Source organism: Chrysemys picta, chromosome 7 (genome assembly GCF_011386835.1).
Source record: "Chrysemys picta bellii isolate R12L10 chromosome 7, ASM1138683v2, whole genome shotgun sequence".
In the NCBI taxonomy this organism is placed as follows: Eukaryota; Metazoa; Chordata; order Testudines; family Emydidae; genus Chrysemys; species Chrysemys picta.
Window position 1 is genome coordinate 48,007,990 of NC_088797.1, and position 18,911 is coordinate 48,026,900.

Consider the following 18,911-nt stretch of genomic DNA (forward strand, 5'->3'; position numbering starts at 1 on the left):
AACACATTGAAGGGATGGCCAGAGAGGTGGGGCAGGACTAGGGATACCCCCAAACCTCCCCACCCATTCTGAAACTCCAGAGGGAGATGAAATCCTTAGAGACCAAGACCAGGCTCAAAAATCCCCTGAGGGCCTGTATAGCCTCACCCTCCAAACCGCCCCCATCGCCTGCCTTTGCAGGGTGCCCACACGGGGACAGGGAGGAGGATTAAAGGGGCACCCCCAGGAGCCCAAAGGCGGCTGGGGAGAGTGATTCCCCCGGCTCAGCCCTGTCCCAGTCCACCCGCTCAGAGGCTCCCCAAGCGCGCAGAGTGCTGGTTGCAGCAGCTGGGCTAGGGACGGAGCCGTCTGTCCGCAGCTGCGCATTCTCGCCTTCCCCCGCTAGGTGGGACTGTGGGGCTCGATTCGGGCTGGCAGCGCGGGGGGGCCGCTTCACTGCCACACCAGCCCGGTCGAAGGCAGCGGCTGTCGGGCGCTGCGCAGCAAGGCGGTAAGTGCGTGCGGTCCCCGGGGACTGGGGCGCTGGAACCGCCTGGCCAGCTGGCCCCGCCTGCGCTGGGCTCCGGCGCGCCTCGGGGAGGCCCTGGCGGGTAGCGCGCGGGCCTAGGCGTGCTGGTAACCAGGGCAGGTCCCCCTCTGCGGGCGCTGGGAGTGCTGGGGGCGCAGGCAGGCTGGGCCGGGGGCGGGCGATGGCCCCGGGGCAGGAGGAGCCGGGCAGGGGCGCGCCCAGGTGGCCCGTGCGGTACAGGGGGGTGCACAGGCCCGGAGTCACTCCAGCGCACTGCGATGCTGTGGGGAGGGGCTCTGGCCGTGGGGGCCGGCTACTTTGGAGCGCCCGTGGCGCGGCTGGAGGCGGGGAGTGGGGAGGGGAAGCACCTGGTAAACAAGGGCGTGTCCCAGGACACTTGGGCAGAGGTGGTTCTGGCAGCCCCAAGCTTCTCCCCGCGGAACTCCTGCTTCATCGCTCACGGGTGACCCCGTCACCTGCTCTGATGGGGAGCCCTGATGCGCCCAAGTCGGGTGAGGTTTTGTGGGACAGACTCTTCTGCTCTGGTTCAAAGATGCCCAGAAGGGAACAGGTGACAAAGTGTCTCTCTGCCCGTGAAGGCAAGCATGGCACGCGCCTCTCCGCAGCGGATGCCATGCCAGAGTGGCTGGACCAGGTCGTCTCGGAGCAGGCTGCCCTGGGCGAAACCTTGGCCTCCCTCTCAGAGGAGCTGCATAAGCTGGCAAAATGCCTGGAGGAGACGGCCGGCCGGGTGGAAGCCCTGGATACCAAGGTTGTGACCACGCAGAGCTGCGTGGTGAAGCACACAGTTCTGATGAGAGAGCTGGCCCAGGGCAGCCTGGAGACAGAGCGCCGGCTGGAAGAGCTGGAGAACAGGGTGCGGGCCCTGAATGTCAGGGTCATTGGGGTTCCGGCCACTGTGGGGGAGTCAGACCTGATCCCCTTCTTGGAAAACCTGGTGCTGGCTTACCTGGGCTTAAATGCGAAGGAAGCCCCTATGCGTATAGAAAATGCGTACCGGCTTCCCACGAGGGAAGCGGGCGTCAGTGCCCGGGTGGCTGGCACTGGCACTGTGCTAATGACCCTCTCCAGTTTCTGGGCCCGAGAGCGAATTCTGCGGGCAGCACGGGTCTGCCGAGCGACCAAATTCCAAGGCCCCAAGGTCTTCTTCTTCCCTGACCTCAGCCCTGCCACATACGCCCGGCGGCAGCGCCTCGTGGTGCTCAAGCAAGCGTTTGTGAAGGAGGGGGCTCAGGCCTACGTCCTGTACCCTGCCAAACTAAAGGTCTTGTGCCGGGGACAAACCTATGTCTTCAAGGACTGCGCGTCTGCAGCCCGCCTGCTGGATGAGATCAGACAAGGTAGTCGGTAGTGGGTGCAGAGAGCAAGGCTGAGCCTAAAGTGAAAGGCCCAGGGCCTGTCTGCTGGTGGGCAGTAAAGATCCTGGGGCACTTTTAGCAAAGCAGTTCAGCATTGAGTGCTGAGTTCCTTATGGGCATGCTCAATAAGGGGGAGTCGTGTTTGCTCTGTCTGTCATGTGGATGAGCCACTCAGGTAATTGGGAGCCTTGGATGATTGAGGTATGGCATGTCCAAGACAGCTGCTTTCTCCCTGCCTAAAGCCTCCCCTGCTTTTGGTTCTCCTGGCTACAGTATTCTTCCTCCTCTGGTATTTGTGTGCTTAGATTGTCTGCTCTTGGAAGCAAGGACTATCGCTTTGTTCTGTATTCGTACAACTCTTAGCATGGTGGGGGCCTCATCCATAGGTGAAGGCCCTTGGCCCCATCATAATACAAATAATAAATGAGTGTTGCTGTGCATCATCAAGCAGCTATTATGTTTCACCCCAGAACTGGCTGCATGTCAGTGGTGGAGGAAGTGAGCTTCCAGTGTCACTTGTAAAGTGCATTGGGGCCCTCCTGGATCAGATGCGTGTCAGTTACCATCACTTCAGTTACTTGCATCTTGATGACAGGACAGCTTTCAGCTTGAGTCAGGTGATCTGCCATATAGGCTAGTGCCTGTGGGGAGAACCTGTCCCCATTCAAAGGTCTCTTTCCCTCTGTGTGTTTGTGCTTCTTTGAAATGCTGCTGACCAAACATCAAAAGCCCTTGAAAGCAAATAGCGCAGAGTACGTGCCCAGCCTCAGGGCTCCCATGCAGCTTGCGTGGCTTGCTGTCTGGACAGGCCTTTGAAAATCTCATCCCTGAGACTTAGCTGCTGCCCACAGGACACAGGGAATAATTGGGGCACCTGGAGGATGCAGGACCCCTCAGTGCTGTCTGGGAACAATAGAGTACAGCAAGTGGGCCCCTCTGACCTAGAGCAATCACCTGTGGCATTCTTCTCATGCACGCCAAATTAATTATAGAAAGCATCTCCCAAGCAGCAAGTAGGGAGTTGTTTCTCCTTGCAAGCGTGTCTTTGCTTGTGAGCCTCCTGCAGAGCCAACTCTGTACGGGCCCTTCAGTCCCCTCTATGCTGTGCAGGGGAGATTTCCCCCAGTGCGGGGCCTGCCAAGGACTCCAGACAGCACTGAACTCCTTAGGGTGTTGGGTGCAGTGAAGTGCATTGCCCTGTGTGTCAATGGGGGTGTAATGACTGTGCAGGGAGGGCCGCCTAGCCCAGCATTCTGTTAATCTGCTAGCGGTGGCGGCCCAGAGCTCAAGGCTGGCTGTTCTCTCTGGCCATGCTCTGTCTTGTGATGTGCTGCAACCCAGGGGTTCAGATTTAAAACCTTGCTGTAGAAGGGGCTGGATAGTGCAGGAGATTGAATAATGGGCTGCGGAGTCGCTCCAGGGTACCTGCTCAAACCCCGTCTGGGTTGGTGCTTCCTAGCAGGCAGGTTTGTGGATAACTGGCCCCCATGGAGACTGGCCTCTGCTTTTTCCCTTATAGCTGGGTCCCTCACACCGCAGGCTGGGAAGGGGGAAGCTTTCACTGCTGCAGCACCTGTGTTGTGGGTTAAGGGACGCTGCTGTCTAGGACCATTTGTCTGATGCCCTGGCACTAAGCCCCCTGTAAGGAGGAGAGCCCCAAGCCTGTAGGAGAACAGAGGCTGCCCCTGAAGATGTACCAGGTGACATGAGTGCGAAGTTTCCTGAATAGTAGAACATGCATCCGGGAGCAGCTCCCTATAGTACCAGCCGGGTGCCTGCAATAGCCATAACTGGGGGGGGGGGGGGGGGGCCAGTTGGAGGGCCTTTAGGTGCTACCATGTTCCGGGATCTGGAGGGAGTCTGCCACCCATCTCTTGGGATTTGACCCATGTTTTCTCAGGGCTGTTGCATGACCTGCAGGTATGTTGGGGGGTGGGACAGAACATTGAGCTGGGAAGGTTCTGGGCGGTTGGGAGTGATGGGTGGGGCAGGGGCGGTTGTGGGGGCAGCAGGAGGCTGCAGATGGGGAAAAGGCAGCAGGGACAGTAAAGGGGAGGCAGGGGGAGTGCGTGGGAGGAGATCAGTGTCAGGGCCTGCGTGGGGGTGGGATGGCATAGAAACCACAGACTCTGGGGAGTGAGCAGGCTGTGAAAGCCACTGGGGGGAGGAGTCCTGCCAGTGCCAGGTGGGCCAGGCTGGACCCGTCTCTGCAAGGGGCACCTGTCTGTTAAACTCTTCCTCTGTGCAGCGACCCCCCAGCACTAGCTGGTTCCCAGGGGTAAGTGATTTGGGGCAGGGGAGAGGTACAGTGAGGGCGGTTGTCACTACCTAACACGGTGCAGGTGCTGGGGTCACAGCCCCAGCCCAGGGGGCTTTAGACCAGCCTGCCTCCATTCAGGCATGACCAGGATGGTGACTAGGAGTGAGAGTGAGGCAGAGAGACCAATGCCAGCTGCTTCCCTGAGCCCTAGACAGGATAGGACCCGGCCTAAATTGGCCTCTGACCCTGGGCCTGAAGTGTCTTGTCTTAGTGATCGTAGCACTAGTCTTTCTCCGTTCTGCCGCGTTCCCCCAAACGTCTCTTCTGGCCTATGACCATGCATGAGACTTCAGGGGGTAAAGGAAGCCCTATCATTCCCCCCCCCAAAATCTGGGGACCAGAATTGACCTTGGTTCCTTCCCCCCTTCCCCCATGGTGCCCTGGTGTTTGGGTGGGGAAGGGCGCATTCCTGATTGGGAGGTTGCCCTGGGGGATAATGGTGCCACCTTAGTGTGCGTGTGTCACCCCTGGTCGAGTATCCATCCCTCTTCTCCTTGTTATTGTTGAGCCGTGAGGCCCTTGTTTCCTCTCCCATGGCTGGGCCTTGCTGTGCGTTGCGCTGTCTGAGCCACAGCACGGTGCCGACGCTCAGCTGTTCACCTTCTCTCTCTGCCTCTTTCAGAACGGCTGACGATGGCTTTGATCCGCAACAGACTGGGGCTGCTGGTCCTTGGGGTTCTTGTCACCTTTGTCCTCTATCTGTTGCTCCCTGCCATCCAGCACGAGAGGTTCACGTCCAGGGCAGGCAGCCACAAGGCCCAGGCCAGGGCTGAGGAGAAGAGCCAGCGAGATGTCAATGTCACCATCCTAACGGGGACCATTGCAGGGAGCCCGTCCATCTTATTCAGAGAAGGCTTCCTGCTCCAGAGAGCTGGGACTCCCAGCCCCAAAAGGTGGGTTAGTCTTAGAATCATAGAATATCAGGGTTGGAAGAGACCTCAGGAGGTCATCTAGTCCAACCCCCTGCTCAAAGCAGGACCAATTCCCAACTAAATTATCCCAGCCAGGGCTTTGTCAAGCCTGACCTTTTCTATTAATGGAGATATCCTATCTCCTAGAACTGGAAGGGACCTTGAAAGGTCATTGAGTCCAGCCCCCTGCCTTCACTAGCAGGACCAAGTACTGATTTTGCCCCAGATTCCTAAATGGCCCCCTTAAGGATTGAACTCACAACCCTGGATTTAGCAGGCCAATGCTCAAACCACTGAGCTATCCCTCCCCCTCTTAAAAACCTCTAAGGAAGGAGATTCCACCACCTCCCTAGGTAACCCATTCCAGTGCTTCACCAACCTCCTAGTGAAAAAGTTTTTTCCTAATATCCAACCTGTTAGGGGGCTTATTCCTTCACCCTCTCACTTCCCTGGTCCTTCTCGCATGAACAGAGAGCAACAATACCCGAAGTCCAAAGGTGCAGACACTTCAATGTTTATTGGGGTGAACTTCCAGCAAGCATGAGCTCTGATACCACAGAGCCTTGCCTGTGTCCCTGTTCCCATTTCCTCCCCCTTAGCAAAACAGGATTCCAATTCCCCCACCCTCATTCCCTGTTCCTATTCTCCCCCCCCCCCCCTCCACTTCCTGATTGACTGCAGACTATATACTAAAACTTGAGTTCTGCTTAGCTATACCTTAACCAATCATTTTACTAACCAATCCTAACATACTGTAACATGGTTATTTAACCAATTATATCCCACCATCTTAATTGGTTCACACCCAACAAAATTAATTATACAGCAGACAGAAACGATCACAGAACCAGACAGAGATTATACAGACAAACGATAGGGAAGTGGAGACTACAGTGATAAAAAAATACAGAAATGAGGATTTCACATCCCAGCTATTGATAAGTGAGTTCTTGCCAGACAGGATGCTATCAAACTAAGTTTCCTTTTACATCTTCTAGGCTCTTCCCTTTCTCTGGAGGTGATAGGAATATCAGGACAGGATTGTATTCCTAACACCCCAATAGCACCTTATTTCAATGTGACTAGTTTGGAATGTGAGGATGTGACCGTTCACTTCCCGGTTTATGGCTGCCTCTGCTGCTTAGCCGAAGGCCTTAGCCTAAGAACCAGGCCTCAGACTTTAACAGTATGAGAAGGCCCTTACACCGACAGACAGTGATTTTGATTCTTTTTTTTGTAGCTCTATAACTAGCTAAGTGATAAGAATAAACCTAAATTCTTAAAGTATAGACATCCCTGAATATCTATATCCTAACACTCCACCCCTTTTTTTTTTCTTTTTCTTTTGGGATCCTCCTGCCCAGGTATCCCTGGAAAAGCATAAGACATATGGCGACACATTTCCTGATAGGGCCAGGCATCAAGGTGGAAGGTGTCGATATTCCATTTGTCCCACTGCCCCTTGTGTAGTACAGTGCCCTGCACCTTCTCTCGTACGGGCATACCACACCTATTCCAATTAGTGTTCCAGACTTCCCGTTATAGTGGGCCCGAAAAGGTTGGGTTCGGGTTGTCTAGTACACTGCGGCGGGAGAAGGGCTTGCTACATTACTTATAGGTTATAATTAGTGCCATTCACAGCAACACCAAGTTCTGACCACTGCAGCATGGTCCAATATTTGAGCCACCACCAAAACAGTGCCTCTCCTCCTTCGACAGGGTTAAGATTTTAATGTGTCCAGTTGCTGGCAGTTGCAACAAGCTACCCCTGCAGGTTTTGCATGCTTTTGTGCACATCATAAGTCCATTGAATGTCCACTGAGAAATGGGTTATTGTCCAAACCAACTTAACCACTTGGTATGGAATCAGGCAGCATGCCTCGGTTTGATTATTCACAGCAATAAGATTTACAGATCCATTTGTGCACCAAAGTCCAGATAGCAGCATGTAGATATATGTAGTTTGGTTAGGGGCTGGTGTAATTGTGCCCCCCAGTAATATGTACATTTCTAGCAAAACACCTCATACACAGTACACCCAATTGTCCACCCCTTGCCATAGGCCGTTGATCCTGCTCCTCCATAGTCATAGGAAAGGGGCACAGCCAAACATCTTCTTTGATTTACAGGGCTTGTAGGGCCCACCTTAGTTGCTGTTCCATTTCCAGGTACCATGGTAGCTATTACACAGGTGCTGGCCTCCTAGTTGAGCATTTTGCATTTTCATACACATCTTTCCCCCCCCACCACCCCCGCCCCCCGTCAGCCTTTTGAAGCCATCCCCCACCCACATCATGCTAGCAACAAGACAAACACCACAGACAAACAACACAAAACAGATCCATGGTATTCTGGGTTATTCTTCTGCTGACACCAGCATGCTTGTAGAGGGTCTGAAAAACAAAAGAAAAACAATTTCCACCCCCCATTATTGCTTAATAATAATACCAATTCCTTTTACAAATTTTCTTGCTAATTGCAGGAAAAACAGAAGAATTACCTCCAGGCTGTCCTTATTTTGTTCTATAGTCAGGCTAGTGAATTACCCCACTCACTGGTCATTTATGAAATTCATGAGGTGGTGTGCCTCGGTTTCCCCTCTTGTACAACAGAACAAGTTTTCAATAGTTTTTTTGCTGTACCAAGTTTTAAGTTTATTCTCAGGTAATAGCTGAGAGACAGCTTCAGATTTCTGCTCTGTGCGCGTGCACACACACACACACACACACACCCCTTAGGGTTAACCTGTCCCCCTTTTTTTCAGACTTGTTTTTTCACCTCCCTTTTCTGGAGGACCATAATCTGAGTCTTCTAGTAGCTTGTTTGCTGACCAGATGTATTTATTATTTGCAAGTTATTTGTGCTGCTACTTATGGGCAGGAGTACTTGTGGCACCTTAGAGACTAACCTTCCCCTATCAGGTAGGTAATTTGCATCCACACAGAGGCTTTCTTGGCTTGCTTTTGGATCCAAAGCTATTAGCAGCTCAGAGACTGTCTTAAAAGGGACACTTTCCACTTCCACCAGAGTTCTGATTACTTTTCACTTTCATCTCCTGCTCCAAAACACACAGAGATCTGAAAAAGAAAGCACAATCTACTAGGGCTCCTTTTGGAGCCCTAATAGGATTTTAATTAAGTACCATGTTTTGTTTGCATTTCTTTTATCCCTTTTCCAATATACACTGCACATGTCCTGGGAAATGCACATTCCTTCCATAGTTTAACCTCCATAACATTATATTAGCCATATTCATTTTACACACGGTGTAACTACCTCCCCCGTGCCCACAGAGTTTTCATGCACCCCCACCAAAGCGACAGTCCGATCCCCCCAGGCCATCCCAAGGCTCAGTGTTCCCATCATTGCTCCCCTTTTCCTTTTCCTGTGCGCGCACACACAATTCTATTTTGTCTAACATTCCTTGCACTGTGATTACTTTTTTTTTTTTTTTTACACAACTGTACCCCGATTACACTCCCATCTTGTACAACCAGAAACAGCCAGGGGCAGTCAAGTTATGTTCCAATAGAAACACCTGATATTCCTTTAGTGATTTTGATTACATTACCCAATAGTCAAATAATTTTGATCAGATTATTCCTCTGCCTGCAGCAGTCTCTTATAGACCATTTCTGTGGGAAAAGGGCCCATTTCCCCCACAGAATAGCTGTAAAGGCTTCTGGGGACAGAAGCATAGTGGTGGTAGTAGCCAGGGGCGGCTCCAGGCACCAGCGCACCAAGTGCATGCCTGGGGCGGCAAGCCGTGGGGAGCGGCCTGCCGGTCGCTGTGAGGGCGGCAGTCAGGCTGCCTTCGGCGGCATGCCTGCAGGAGGTCCGCGGGTCCCACAGTTTCGGTGGCAATTCGGCGGTAGCTACACCGAAGGTGCGGGACCGGTGGACCTCCCACAGGCACGCTGCCGAAAGCCGCCTGACTGCCGTGTTTGGGGCGGCAAAATACATAGAGCCGCCCCTGGTAATAGCCACTCTTCCTGACCCCCTGGTATAATTTAATTACCAAGCTTCCATCCAATGTAACTGCACAGAGTTGCACATACAGTTACATTTATATAACTGGGTTTTATTATTAAACCAAAAACGTGCTTCTTGTAACACCACAACTGTTACCTTTTACCATTTTCACAACTTCCAAATGTTTACTTTCCTTCAAACCCTGTATTATTAATTTTTTTGCAAAAGGTATTTGTAACTTTTTACTTGCTTCTTTAAATCACTTACTCCTACATTTAGTTTTTTTAAGGTAGTGCATTTGTTTGTAACAACTTAGCCACCAAGTACAATTATTGCCACACAGCTGCCTTAACCTGTGCTGTTTTTACCTTGAGACTGTTTAAAAGGCAGTAAAACATTTGGTTTTATGGTTGCCCATGGATCTGTTACTTTAAAAATTTTAGTGGAATACAGCAGACCTTTATTATACTTTGTTCCAAACAAAACTAAACAAAAAAAATTTTTTTTTTTTTACATAAGTATTCAAAGTATCCTTTATTAAAACTTTAGAAAAACAAAAGCGTGGAGAGGAGGGGGAAAGAGGTGGAAAGAAACCAGTTAAGCCTGTCAGGTCAGTTTAAAGTACAGGCTACCAGCAGCAAATTAAGTAAACTGAGAGAAAGAAGAAAAGGATATAGTTAGCTTTGAACCAAGAGTAGGCTCCCTGGGTTGAAACAGTTGGGAACCCTTACCCCCAGGTTTCCATCCTGGCTCGGGGAGAAGAGTGGGGTTGTTACCTGCTCCTGCAAACCCTGCCATTTTTCACTTTGGAACTTCCCCCCCTGCTCCCCCTCTGCCACAGGACCAAGTCCCAGCTCCTGTCTCTAAAGGTAGTCTGTTCTCTGCTTCTGATTTTAAACACTATTGTGCCAAATTATCTTTAACCACCCCTAACTACTTTACAACCCTTCAGCAGCCCTTGCTGAAACAGCACCAAACTTGAAAGATTACTGGCAGCTTCCCATAATGCTGCACTTACTTCAAACCTCTCACAAGTGGACTGAAGTGCCTCCTTTCCCTGGAAGGCATTCAGTCCCCATGGGCAGGGACCTTCTTCCACTACTTATATACCAAAGGAGGGTGGGCTCCTTAGCCACCCCCCATCCCTCTGGGTCCCCTAACACTTCCTCCATTTCATAGAATCATAGAATATCAGGGTTGGAAGGGACCTCAGGAGGTCATCTAGTCCAACCCCCTGCTCAAAGCAGGACCAATTCCCAACTAAATCATCCCAGCCAGGGCTTTGTCAAGCCGGGCCTTAAAAACCTCCAAGGAAGGAGACTCCACCACCTCCCTAGGTAACGCATTCCAGTGCTTCACCACCCTCCTAGTGAAATAGTGTTTCCTAATATCCAACCTAGACCTCCCCCACTGCAACTTGAGACCATTGCTCCTTGTTCTGTCATCTGCCACCACTGAGAACAGCCGAGCTCCATCCTCTTTGGAACCCCCCTTCAGGTAGTTGAAGGCTGCTATCAAATCCCCCCTCATTCTTCTCTTCTGGAGACTAAACAATCCCAGTTCCCTCAGCCTCTCCTCATAAATCATGTGCTCCAGCCCCCTAATCATTTTTGTTGCCCTCCGCTGGACTCTTTCCAATTTTTCCACATCCTTCTTGTAGTGTGGGGCCCAAAACTGGACACAGTACTCCAGATGAGGCCTCACCAATGTCGAATAAAGGGGAACGATCACGTTCCTCGATCTACTGGCAATGCCCCTACTTATACAGCCCAAAATGCCGTTAGCCTTCTTGGCAACAAGAGCACACTGTTGACTCATCTCCAGCTTCTCGTCCTCTGTGAACCCAGGTCCTTTTCTGCAGAACTGCTACCTAGCCATTCGGTCCCTAGTCTGTAGCAGTGCATGGGATTCTTCCGTCCTAAGTGCAGGACTCTGCACTTGTCTTTGTTGAACCTATTCAGTTTTTTTTTGGCCCAATCCTCTAATTTATCTAGGTCCCTCTGTATCCTATCCCTACCCTCTAGCGTATCTACCATGCCTCCTAGTTTAGTGTCATCTGCAAACTTGCTGAGAGTGCAGTCCACACCATCTTCCAGATCATTAATAAAGATATTAAACAAAACCGGCCCCAAGACCAACCCTTGGGGCACTCTGCTTGAAACCGGCTGCCAACTAGACATGGAGCCATTGATCACTACCCGTTGAGCCCGATGATCTAGCCAGCTTTCTATCCACCTTACAGTCCATTCATCCAGCCCATACTTCTTTAACTTGCTGGCAAGAATACTGTGGGAGACCGTATCAAAAGCTTTGCTAAAGTCAAGGAATAACACATCCACTGCTTTCCCCTCATCCACAGACCCAGTTATCTCATCATAGAAGGCAATTAGGTTAGTCAGACACGACTTCCCCTTGGTGAATCCATGCTGACTGTTCCTGATCACTTTCCTCTCCTCTAAGTGTTTCATAATTGACTCCTTGAGGACCTGCTCCATGATTTTTCCAGGGACTGAGGTGAGGCTGACTGGCCTGTAGTTCCCCGGATCCTCCTCCTTCCCTTTTTTTAAAGATGGGCACTACATTAGCCTTTTTCCAGTCATCCGGGACCTCCCCCGATTGCCATGAGTTTTCAAAAATAATGGCCAATGGCTCTACAATCTCATCCGCCAACTCCTTTAGCACTCTCGGATGCAGCGCATCCGGCCCCATGGACTTGTGCACGTCCAGTTTTTCTAAATAGTCCCGAACCACTTCTTTCTTCACAGAGGGCTGGTCACCTTCTCCCCATATTGTGCTGCCCAGTGCAGCAGTCTGGGAGCTGACCTTGTTCGTGAAGACAGAGGCAAAAAAAAATCATTGAGTACATTAGCTTTTTCCACATCCTCGGTCACTAGGTTGCCTCCCTCATTCAGTAAGGGGCCCACACTTTCCTTGACTTTCTTCTTGTTGCTAACATACCTGAAGAAACCCTTCTTGTTACTCTTAACATCTCTTGCTAGCTGCAACTCCAATTGTGATTTGGCCTTCCTGATTTCACTCCTGCATGCCTGAGCAATATTTTTATACTCTTCCCTGGTCATTTGTCCAATCTTCCACTTCTTGTAAGCTTCTTTTTTACGTTTAAGATCAGCAAGGATTTCACTGTTTAGCCAAGCTGGTCGCCTGCCATATTTACTATTCTTTCTACACATCAGGATGGTTTGTTCCTGCAACCACAATAAGGATCCTTTAAAATACAGCCAGCTCTCCTGGACCCCTTTGCCCTTCATGTTATTCTCCCAGGGGATCCTGCCCATCTGTTCCCTGAAGGAGTCAAAGTCTGCTTTTCTGAAGTCCAGGGTCCGTATTCTGCTGCTCTCCTTCCTTCCTTGTGTCAGGATCCTGAACTCGACCATCTCATGGTCTGAAACCTGTCACGGTCACTGCCTCCCAGGTTCCTGTCCACTTTTGCTTTCCCTACTAATTCTTCCCTGTTTGTGAGCAGCAGGTCAAGAAAAGCTCTGCCTCTAGTTGGTTCCTCTCGCACTTGCACCAGGAAATTGTCCCCTACACTTTCCAAAAACTTCCTGGATTGTCTGTGCACCGCTGTATTGATCTCCCAGCAGATATCAGGGTGATTAAAGTCTCCCCTGAGAACCAGGGCCTGCGATCTAGCAACTTCTGCTAGTTGCCAGAAGAAAGCCTCGTCCACCTCATCCCCCTGGTCTGGTGGTCTATAGCAGACTCCAACCACGACATCACCCTTGTTGCTCACACTTCTCAACTTTATCCAGAGACTCTCAGGTTTTTCTGCAGTTTCATACCGGAGCTCTGAGCAGTCATAATCCTCTCTTACATACAATGCAACTCCCCCACCTTTTCTGCCCTGCCTGTCCTTCCTGAACAGTTTATATCCATCCATGATAGTACTCCAGTCATGTGAGTTATCCCACCAAGTCTCTGTTATTCCAATCGCATCATAGTTCCCTGACTGTGCCAGGACTTCCAGTTCTCCCTGCTTGTTTCCCAGGCTTCTTGTATTTGTGTATTGGCACTTTAGATAACTCATCGATCATCCCTCTTTCTGAGTATGAGACAGGAGTCCTCCCCTCTTGCGCTCTCCTGCTTGTGCTTCCTCCCAGGATCCCATTTCCCCACTTACCTCAGGGCTTTGGTCTCCTTGCCCTGGTGAACCTAGTTTAAAGCCCTCCTCACTAGGTTAGCCAGCCTGCTGGCAAAGATGCTCTTCCCTCTCTTCGTTAGGTGGAGCCCGTCTCTGCCTAGCACTCCTCCTTCTTGGAACACCATCCCATGGTCGAAGAATCCAAAGCTTTCTCTCCGACACCACCTGCGTAGCCATTCGTTGACTTCCACGATTCGACGGTCTCTACCCAGGCCTTTTCCTTGCACAGGGAGGATGGACGAGAACACCACTTGCGCCTCAAACTCCTTTATCCTTCTTCCCAGAGCCACGTAGTCTGCAGTGATCCGCTCAAGGTCATTCTTGGCGGTATCATTGGTGCCCACATGGAAAAGCAGGAAGGGGTAGCGTTCCAAGGGCTTGATGAGTCTCGTCAGTCTCTCCGTCACATTGTGTATCCTAGCTCCTGGCAAGCAGCAGACCTCTCGGTTTTCCCGGTCGGGACGGCAGATAGATGACTCAGTCCCCCTGAGGAGGGAGTCCCCAACCACCACCACCCTCCTCCTCCTCTTGGGAGTGGTGGTCATGGAACCCCCATCCCTAGGACAGTGCATCTTTTGCCTTCCAATCGGTGGAGTCTCCTTCTGCTCCCTTCCCTCAGATGGGTCATCTAGTCCACTCTCCGCATTAGTACCTGTAGAGAGAACATGGAAACGATTGCTCACCTGTATCTCCATTGCTGGTGCATGGACGCTCCTCTTTCTCATTCTGGAGGTCACATGCTGCCAAACTTCTTCACCATCCTTCTGTCCCTGTTGCGCCTGCTCTGAATCTTCAGAACATTGTGGCCGTAGAAGCATCTCCTGACGTCTATCCAGGAAATCTTCATTTTCCCTTATGCAATGCAGAGTTGATACTCGTTTCTCCAGGCCTTGAACCTTCTCTTCCAATATGGAGACCAGCTTGCACTTTGTACATACAAAGTCGCTTCTGTCCTGTGGAAGAAAGACAAACATGGCACAACCTGTGCAGGTTATAACAGCTGATCGCTCACCTTCCATATCACCTTCCTCTTAAGAGCTTCCTCAGCTGTTGCAGGAACTACTCGGAGAAACCTGCAGATGAAAGCCTCAGTGAGCTCTCCCCTCTGTTAGCCTCTGCTGTTCGCCGCTCAGCTGGTTTGCTGCTGACTGCCCTTATATACCAGTCAGGCCCACTCAAGGCCCACCTGGAACAAAGCACTCCCAATTCACACTTTTCAAACAAACAATCAAGCACACGGTCAAACTGACAAACTGTCCCAGCAACAGACACTCAGATACTCACCAACACAGCCCCCCTAATGCAGCACTTAGCGTACCTCCTCTCGGACAAATCCCAGGCAAACTCCCTCTGTTAGCCTCTGCTGTTTGCCGCTGATTTCCTTTTTAATCTCATCCCAGGCTGACCCCTGTACCTGGTATGGGCCCTGGTTCTTCCTTATCCATTTATCCAAAAAATCCTTTACCCTGGCTTGCCAGAACCCGCAACTACCATCACGAGAGTTCGCTATACCCCCTCCAAGCAGCTGCGCGGACTGTTGGAGAGGGGGACTTACAGGCTGCCACTCACCTATCCGATGCGATGCTCCGAGTCAACAGCACCAAGATGTTAGGGGGCTTATTCCTTCACCCTCTCATTTCCTTGGTCCTTCTCGCATGAACAGAGAGCAGCAATACCACAGAGCCTTGCCTGTGTCCCTGTTCCCATTTCCCTCCCCCCCCTTAGCAAAACATGATCCCAATTCCCCCACCCCCATTCCCTGTTCCCATTCCCCCCTTATTTCCTGATTGACTGCAAACTATATAGTAAAACTTGAGTTCTGCTTAGCTATACCTTAACCAATCATTTTACTGAAATGTTACTAACCAATCCTAACATATTGTAACATGGTTATTTAACCAATTATATCCCACCACCTTAATTGTTTTACACCCAACAAAATTAATTATACAGCAGACAGAAACAATCACAGAACCAGACAGAGATTATACAGACAAACAATAGGGAAGTGGAGACTACAGTGATAAAACAATACAGAAATGAGGATTTCACATCCCAGCTATTGATAAGTAAGTTCTTGCCAGACAGGATGCTATCAAACTAAGTTTCCTTTTACATCTTCTAGGCTCTTCCCTTTCTCTGGAGGTGATAGGAATACAATCCTGTCCTGATATTCCTAACAGCCCAATAGCACCTTATTTCAATGTGACTAGTTTGGAATGTGAGGATGTGACCGTTCACTTCCCAGTTTATGGCTGGCCTCTGCTGCGTAGCCAAAGCCTTAGCCTAAGAACCAGGCCTCAGACTGTCACAGTAAAAGAAGGCCCTTACACCGGCAGACAGTGATTTTGATTCTTTCTTTTATACCTCTATAACTAGCTAAGTGATAAGAATACACGTAAATTCTTAAAGTATAGGCCTTTGCAGACAGGTCTGAATATCTATATCCTAACACAACCTAAACCTCCCCCACTGCAACTTGAGACCATTACTCCTTGTTCTGTCTTCTGGCCACCAGAGCTGGTTCTGGAGTCAGCACCGTGGGTCACCCTAAGCAGTCTGTATCCTAGATCAGCTGTTCCGGACTCTGTGCTCTTATCCAAGCTCTTAGGATGAGCAGGGTCTGGCTCACCTGGTACGGGAGTGGGAGACTTCCAAGGAAAACGTGGGGCGGGTGATTCAGTAGCTGGTGCTACTCTCTGTAAGTCAGCTCTGTATGGTGTTGGGATGGGGGTGAGCTGTTCTCCTGGGGGAGCCCATAATGCCCAGTTCCTGACCACTTGTAGTCACTATATAACCTTTGCCACTCCTTGCAAGACTAAGGGTCTTAGCCCATGTGCCCATCCCAAATCTTAACTACTTGTAAATGGCCGTCCAATTGAAACCACAGGGCTGGTGTTTGTTCATTTCCTGTCCTACACAGTTTGGTGAGCTCTGAAACAGCTGCTGCGTTCCACCCCAGAGGTGGCTGCACTTCTCCGTTGTGGGAAATGACTCCCCTATGTGTTCAGCAGGGATCAGTCAAATCTGAATGTGGAGCAGCTGATCCAGAGGCCACCATGGATCTGAGTAGATAATGATGACAAACAAAACGTAGCATCTGTCATCCTAACAGCCCCAAGCTCTCCTGCTGGTAAACTAGCACAGAAACAGCCTCCCCTGCCCCAGCTACAGCAGGGTGGGTCCCGCTTCCCTCCTGGAGGGTGCCCCTCTACCTGCTGTCGTGTCCTCTGCAGGCTGGAGGTGGTTTTTCTGCATGGCCAGGCTTTCACTTCCAAGACCTGGGAAGACCTGGGGACGCTGACCCTGCTCTCAGAGGAAGGATATCGCTCCATTGCTATCGACCTGCCCGGTAGGAATATGCAACCCATGTATCCAAGTTAACTTCTGCCTGCAGCTATAGCCCCCATCTCCCTCTGCCCGCCAGCCAGCTGGCACATGCCAAAGTGACTGTACAGCTCCATGCCTCTTTAAGTGGTCAGTTCCAGGGAGTTGCAGGTCTAGTGATGTTCACTACATAGACCATGCTTGTGCCCCCGGATCTGTTCCTCCCCCAGGGTGCTGCCCGTATGCACTGGGCAGAAGGCTTCGGCAGGGATTTTGGTTTTGCGACACTGTTCCACATTGCCCTGGAGATGTGGCAAGACTAGCATATGTGAGTCCTGCTGGCATCCAAACCCAGCACATCTGCTAATTAATGTGCATGTCCCACAAGAAATCTCTATTGCATTGGCTCTTCACTGGGGTGGGGGGTGGGGAAAAGGTTTAGGATGGTGAAACCTTCCTACTGCTAGGGGCTCTGGCTCCCCATGCAGACGCCTTCGCCTGGGCCTTTGGGGCACGCTAACCCCTCCTCCTCCTCTGCAGGCTACGGCAACTCCCCGCCTTCCGACTCCGTCTCCACGGAGCAGGGCCGCATCGCCTTCCTGCAGCGTGTGCTGAAGGAGCTGGGGATCCAGAGGCCCGTTCTGATCAGCCCGTCCATGAGTGGCCGCTATTCCGTCCCCTTCGTCCTGGTGCACGGGGCGCAGCTGAAGGGCTTTGTGCCCATTGCACCTGTGGGGACCCAGGACTACACGGCCCAGCAGTACCAGCAGGTCCAGGTACGGCAGGGAAGGGGAAGCATCTGGCTCTGGGGCGTCTGGAGCTGGTTCCTAGAGCAGAGGCTTCTCAGCTGGTCGGTGGGAAGGAAAGGGGGTGGGGAGGGTAATCAGGGCCTGACTCACAGAGAAGCTTGTCCAGCTTTGTGACTGCAGCCCTGAGCTTCTCCAGTCACTGCAGCAATGGCTTGTTGGCCCAGCTGGCTGCAGTACAGCTCCCCTGCTCAGCTGCAGGCTTCTCTGGGGCTAGGAGGCTGTGTGTGTATGTGCGGGGAGGGGGACGTTGAGGAGGCTGTGGGCCCCGCTCCCCAGGGCGCTGTGTGTGGGAGAGGCAGCCCCATGCTCTCTGGGGAGCATGGTCCCATGCTCTCTGGGGAGCATGGTCCCAGGCTCCCCGAGGCTCTGGGTTGGGGGTTTGGGCCCCAGGCTCCCAGGGGGCCCTGGGCTGCACTCTGCCTGGACACATCTGCCCTGTCTCAGGGCTACACTGCTCTCTAGGTCACTTGAGTCCCTCGTGCCATACTCTTGGGGCAGCGCAGGCGGGTGGGGATCTGTAGCCCGTCTCCCGCGGGGGGGTGGCGAAGGTCTGACGGCTGAAGTTCTTCCCATTTCTCTACAGACGCCAACTCTGATTGTCTATGGTGAGCGCGACACCGGCCTGGGTGCTCAGTCCCTGCAGAGCCTGCAGCAGCTCCCAAAGCACAAGACGGTGGCATTGCCTGACGCTGGCCACGCCTGCTACCTGGAGAAGCCTCGCGAGTTCCACGAGGCGCTGCTAGCCTTCCTGGGCGAGCTGCAGTGAACATGGACTCTCCTGGGGCCGGAGCCCGGCTGCGCTGAGCCTTGGCTGCGTGGCTGGGATGCTGACTCTCTGACCCCGTCGTTAAGGGCTGTGGGACTTGTCCGGGGATGGGGAGTTCTCACCGCTGCCACCCTCCTGGCTGTCTGATCCCGCGGCGAGTCGGGCTGGAGTGGGTGTGGGAGCCAGGGGCTTGGCAAGGGACTTGTTCGATGTCGTCAGCCTCTGCAGGGGGATTTGCCAGATGCCGGGATTCTGCCTGCTTAGGGGCATGATTCTGCCGTGCGTGTTGGGAGGTAACCAGCTCCCTGCCAGCTTCTGGCTGTGCTCTCCTGTTGCACAGTCCTCGTGTTTGTTGCTTTCTCGTCCCCCTGCCTTGCCTCTCTGCAAGGAGCCCTCACTAGGGCCCCAGACCGTTGCTGCTGAATGATGGGCTGGTGTGTTCGCTTGAGGGATGGGGCACGGGCCAGGTGACCATGTGGGGCTTGTTCCAAAGAGTGTTGCTGTAGAGTAGCTGAGCATCTCGCTCGGCAGGGGCTGGGGTGCGGTGGGGCTTCGTCCCCACCAACGGCTCCAATGGGTTAGCGGTTGTTTGTAGGGAGCGTTAAATGGGCCCTTTGCCCGTGAAGCAAGGGCTGTTGGTGTGTTACTGGAGGGTGATTGATTTAACTCCTGGGTGGGTAAGCTGCTCTGACCAGGCCCAGGGGAGGGGTTTCTATGGAGGAGTCTGTTACGAGGCCAATAAACCATTTGTACGGTG

General features: G+C 52.1%; 1 protein-coding gene across 2 annotated transcripts; it reads left to right on the plus strand.

Moving 5' to 3' along the window:
• Positions 1-662: 662 nt before the first annotated feature.
• Positions 663-18,911, plus strand: LOC101952015 (uncharacterized). Of its 2 annotated transcripts, none has more exons than XM_024108772.2 (5): positions 663-1,869; positions 4,830-5,100; positions 16,489-16,604; positions 17,120-17,355; positions 17,972-18,911. In XM_024108772.2, the coding sequence occupies exons 1-5, from the start codon at positions 690-692 to the stop codon at positions 18,152-18,154; spliced, it is 1,986 nt and encodes a 661-aa protein (XP_023964540.2). In that variant the 5' UTR covers positions 663-689; the 3' UTR covers positions 18,155-18,911. The 2 variants fall into 2 exon arrangements, with proteins under 2 accessions (XP_023964540.2, XP_065407444.1); XM_065551372.1 differs by lacking the exon at positions 16,489-16,604 and adding an exon at positions 15,206-15,321 and having other exon boundaries at positions 1,027-1,869.

Excerpts from the sequence above, each read along its gene's own strand:
- LOC101952015 (XM_024108772.2), top strand. The coding sequence starts at position 690 with ATGGCCCCGGGGCAGGAGGAGCCGGGCAGGGGCGCGCCCAGGTGGCCC. Across the intron at positions 5,101-16,488 it reads GGGACTCCCAGCCCCAAAAG|GCTGGAGGTGGTTTTTCTGC; the intron begins GTGGGTTAGTCT and ends TGTCCTCTGCAG. Across the intron at positions 16,605-17,119 it reads CATTGCTATCGACCTGCCCG|GCTACGGCAACTCCCCGCCT; the intron begins GTAGGAATATGC and ends CCTCCTCTGCAG.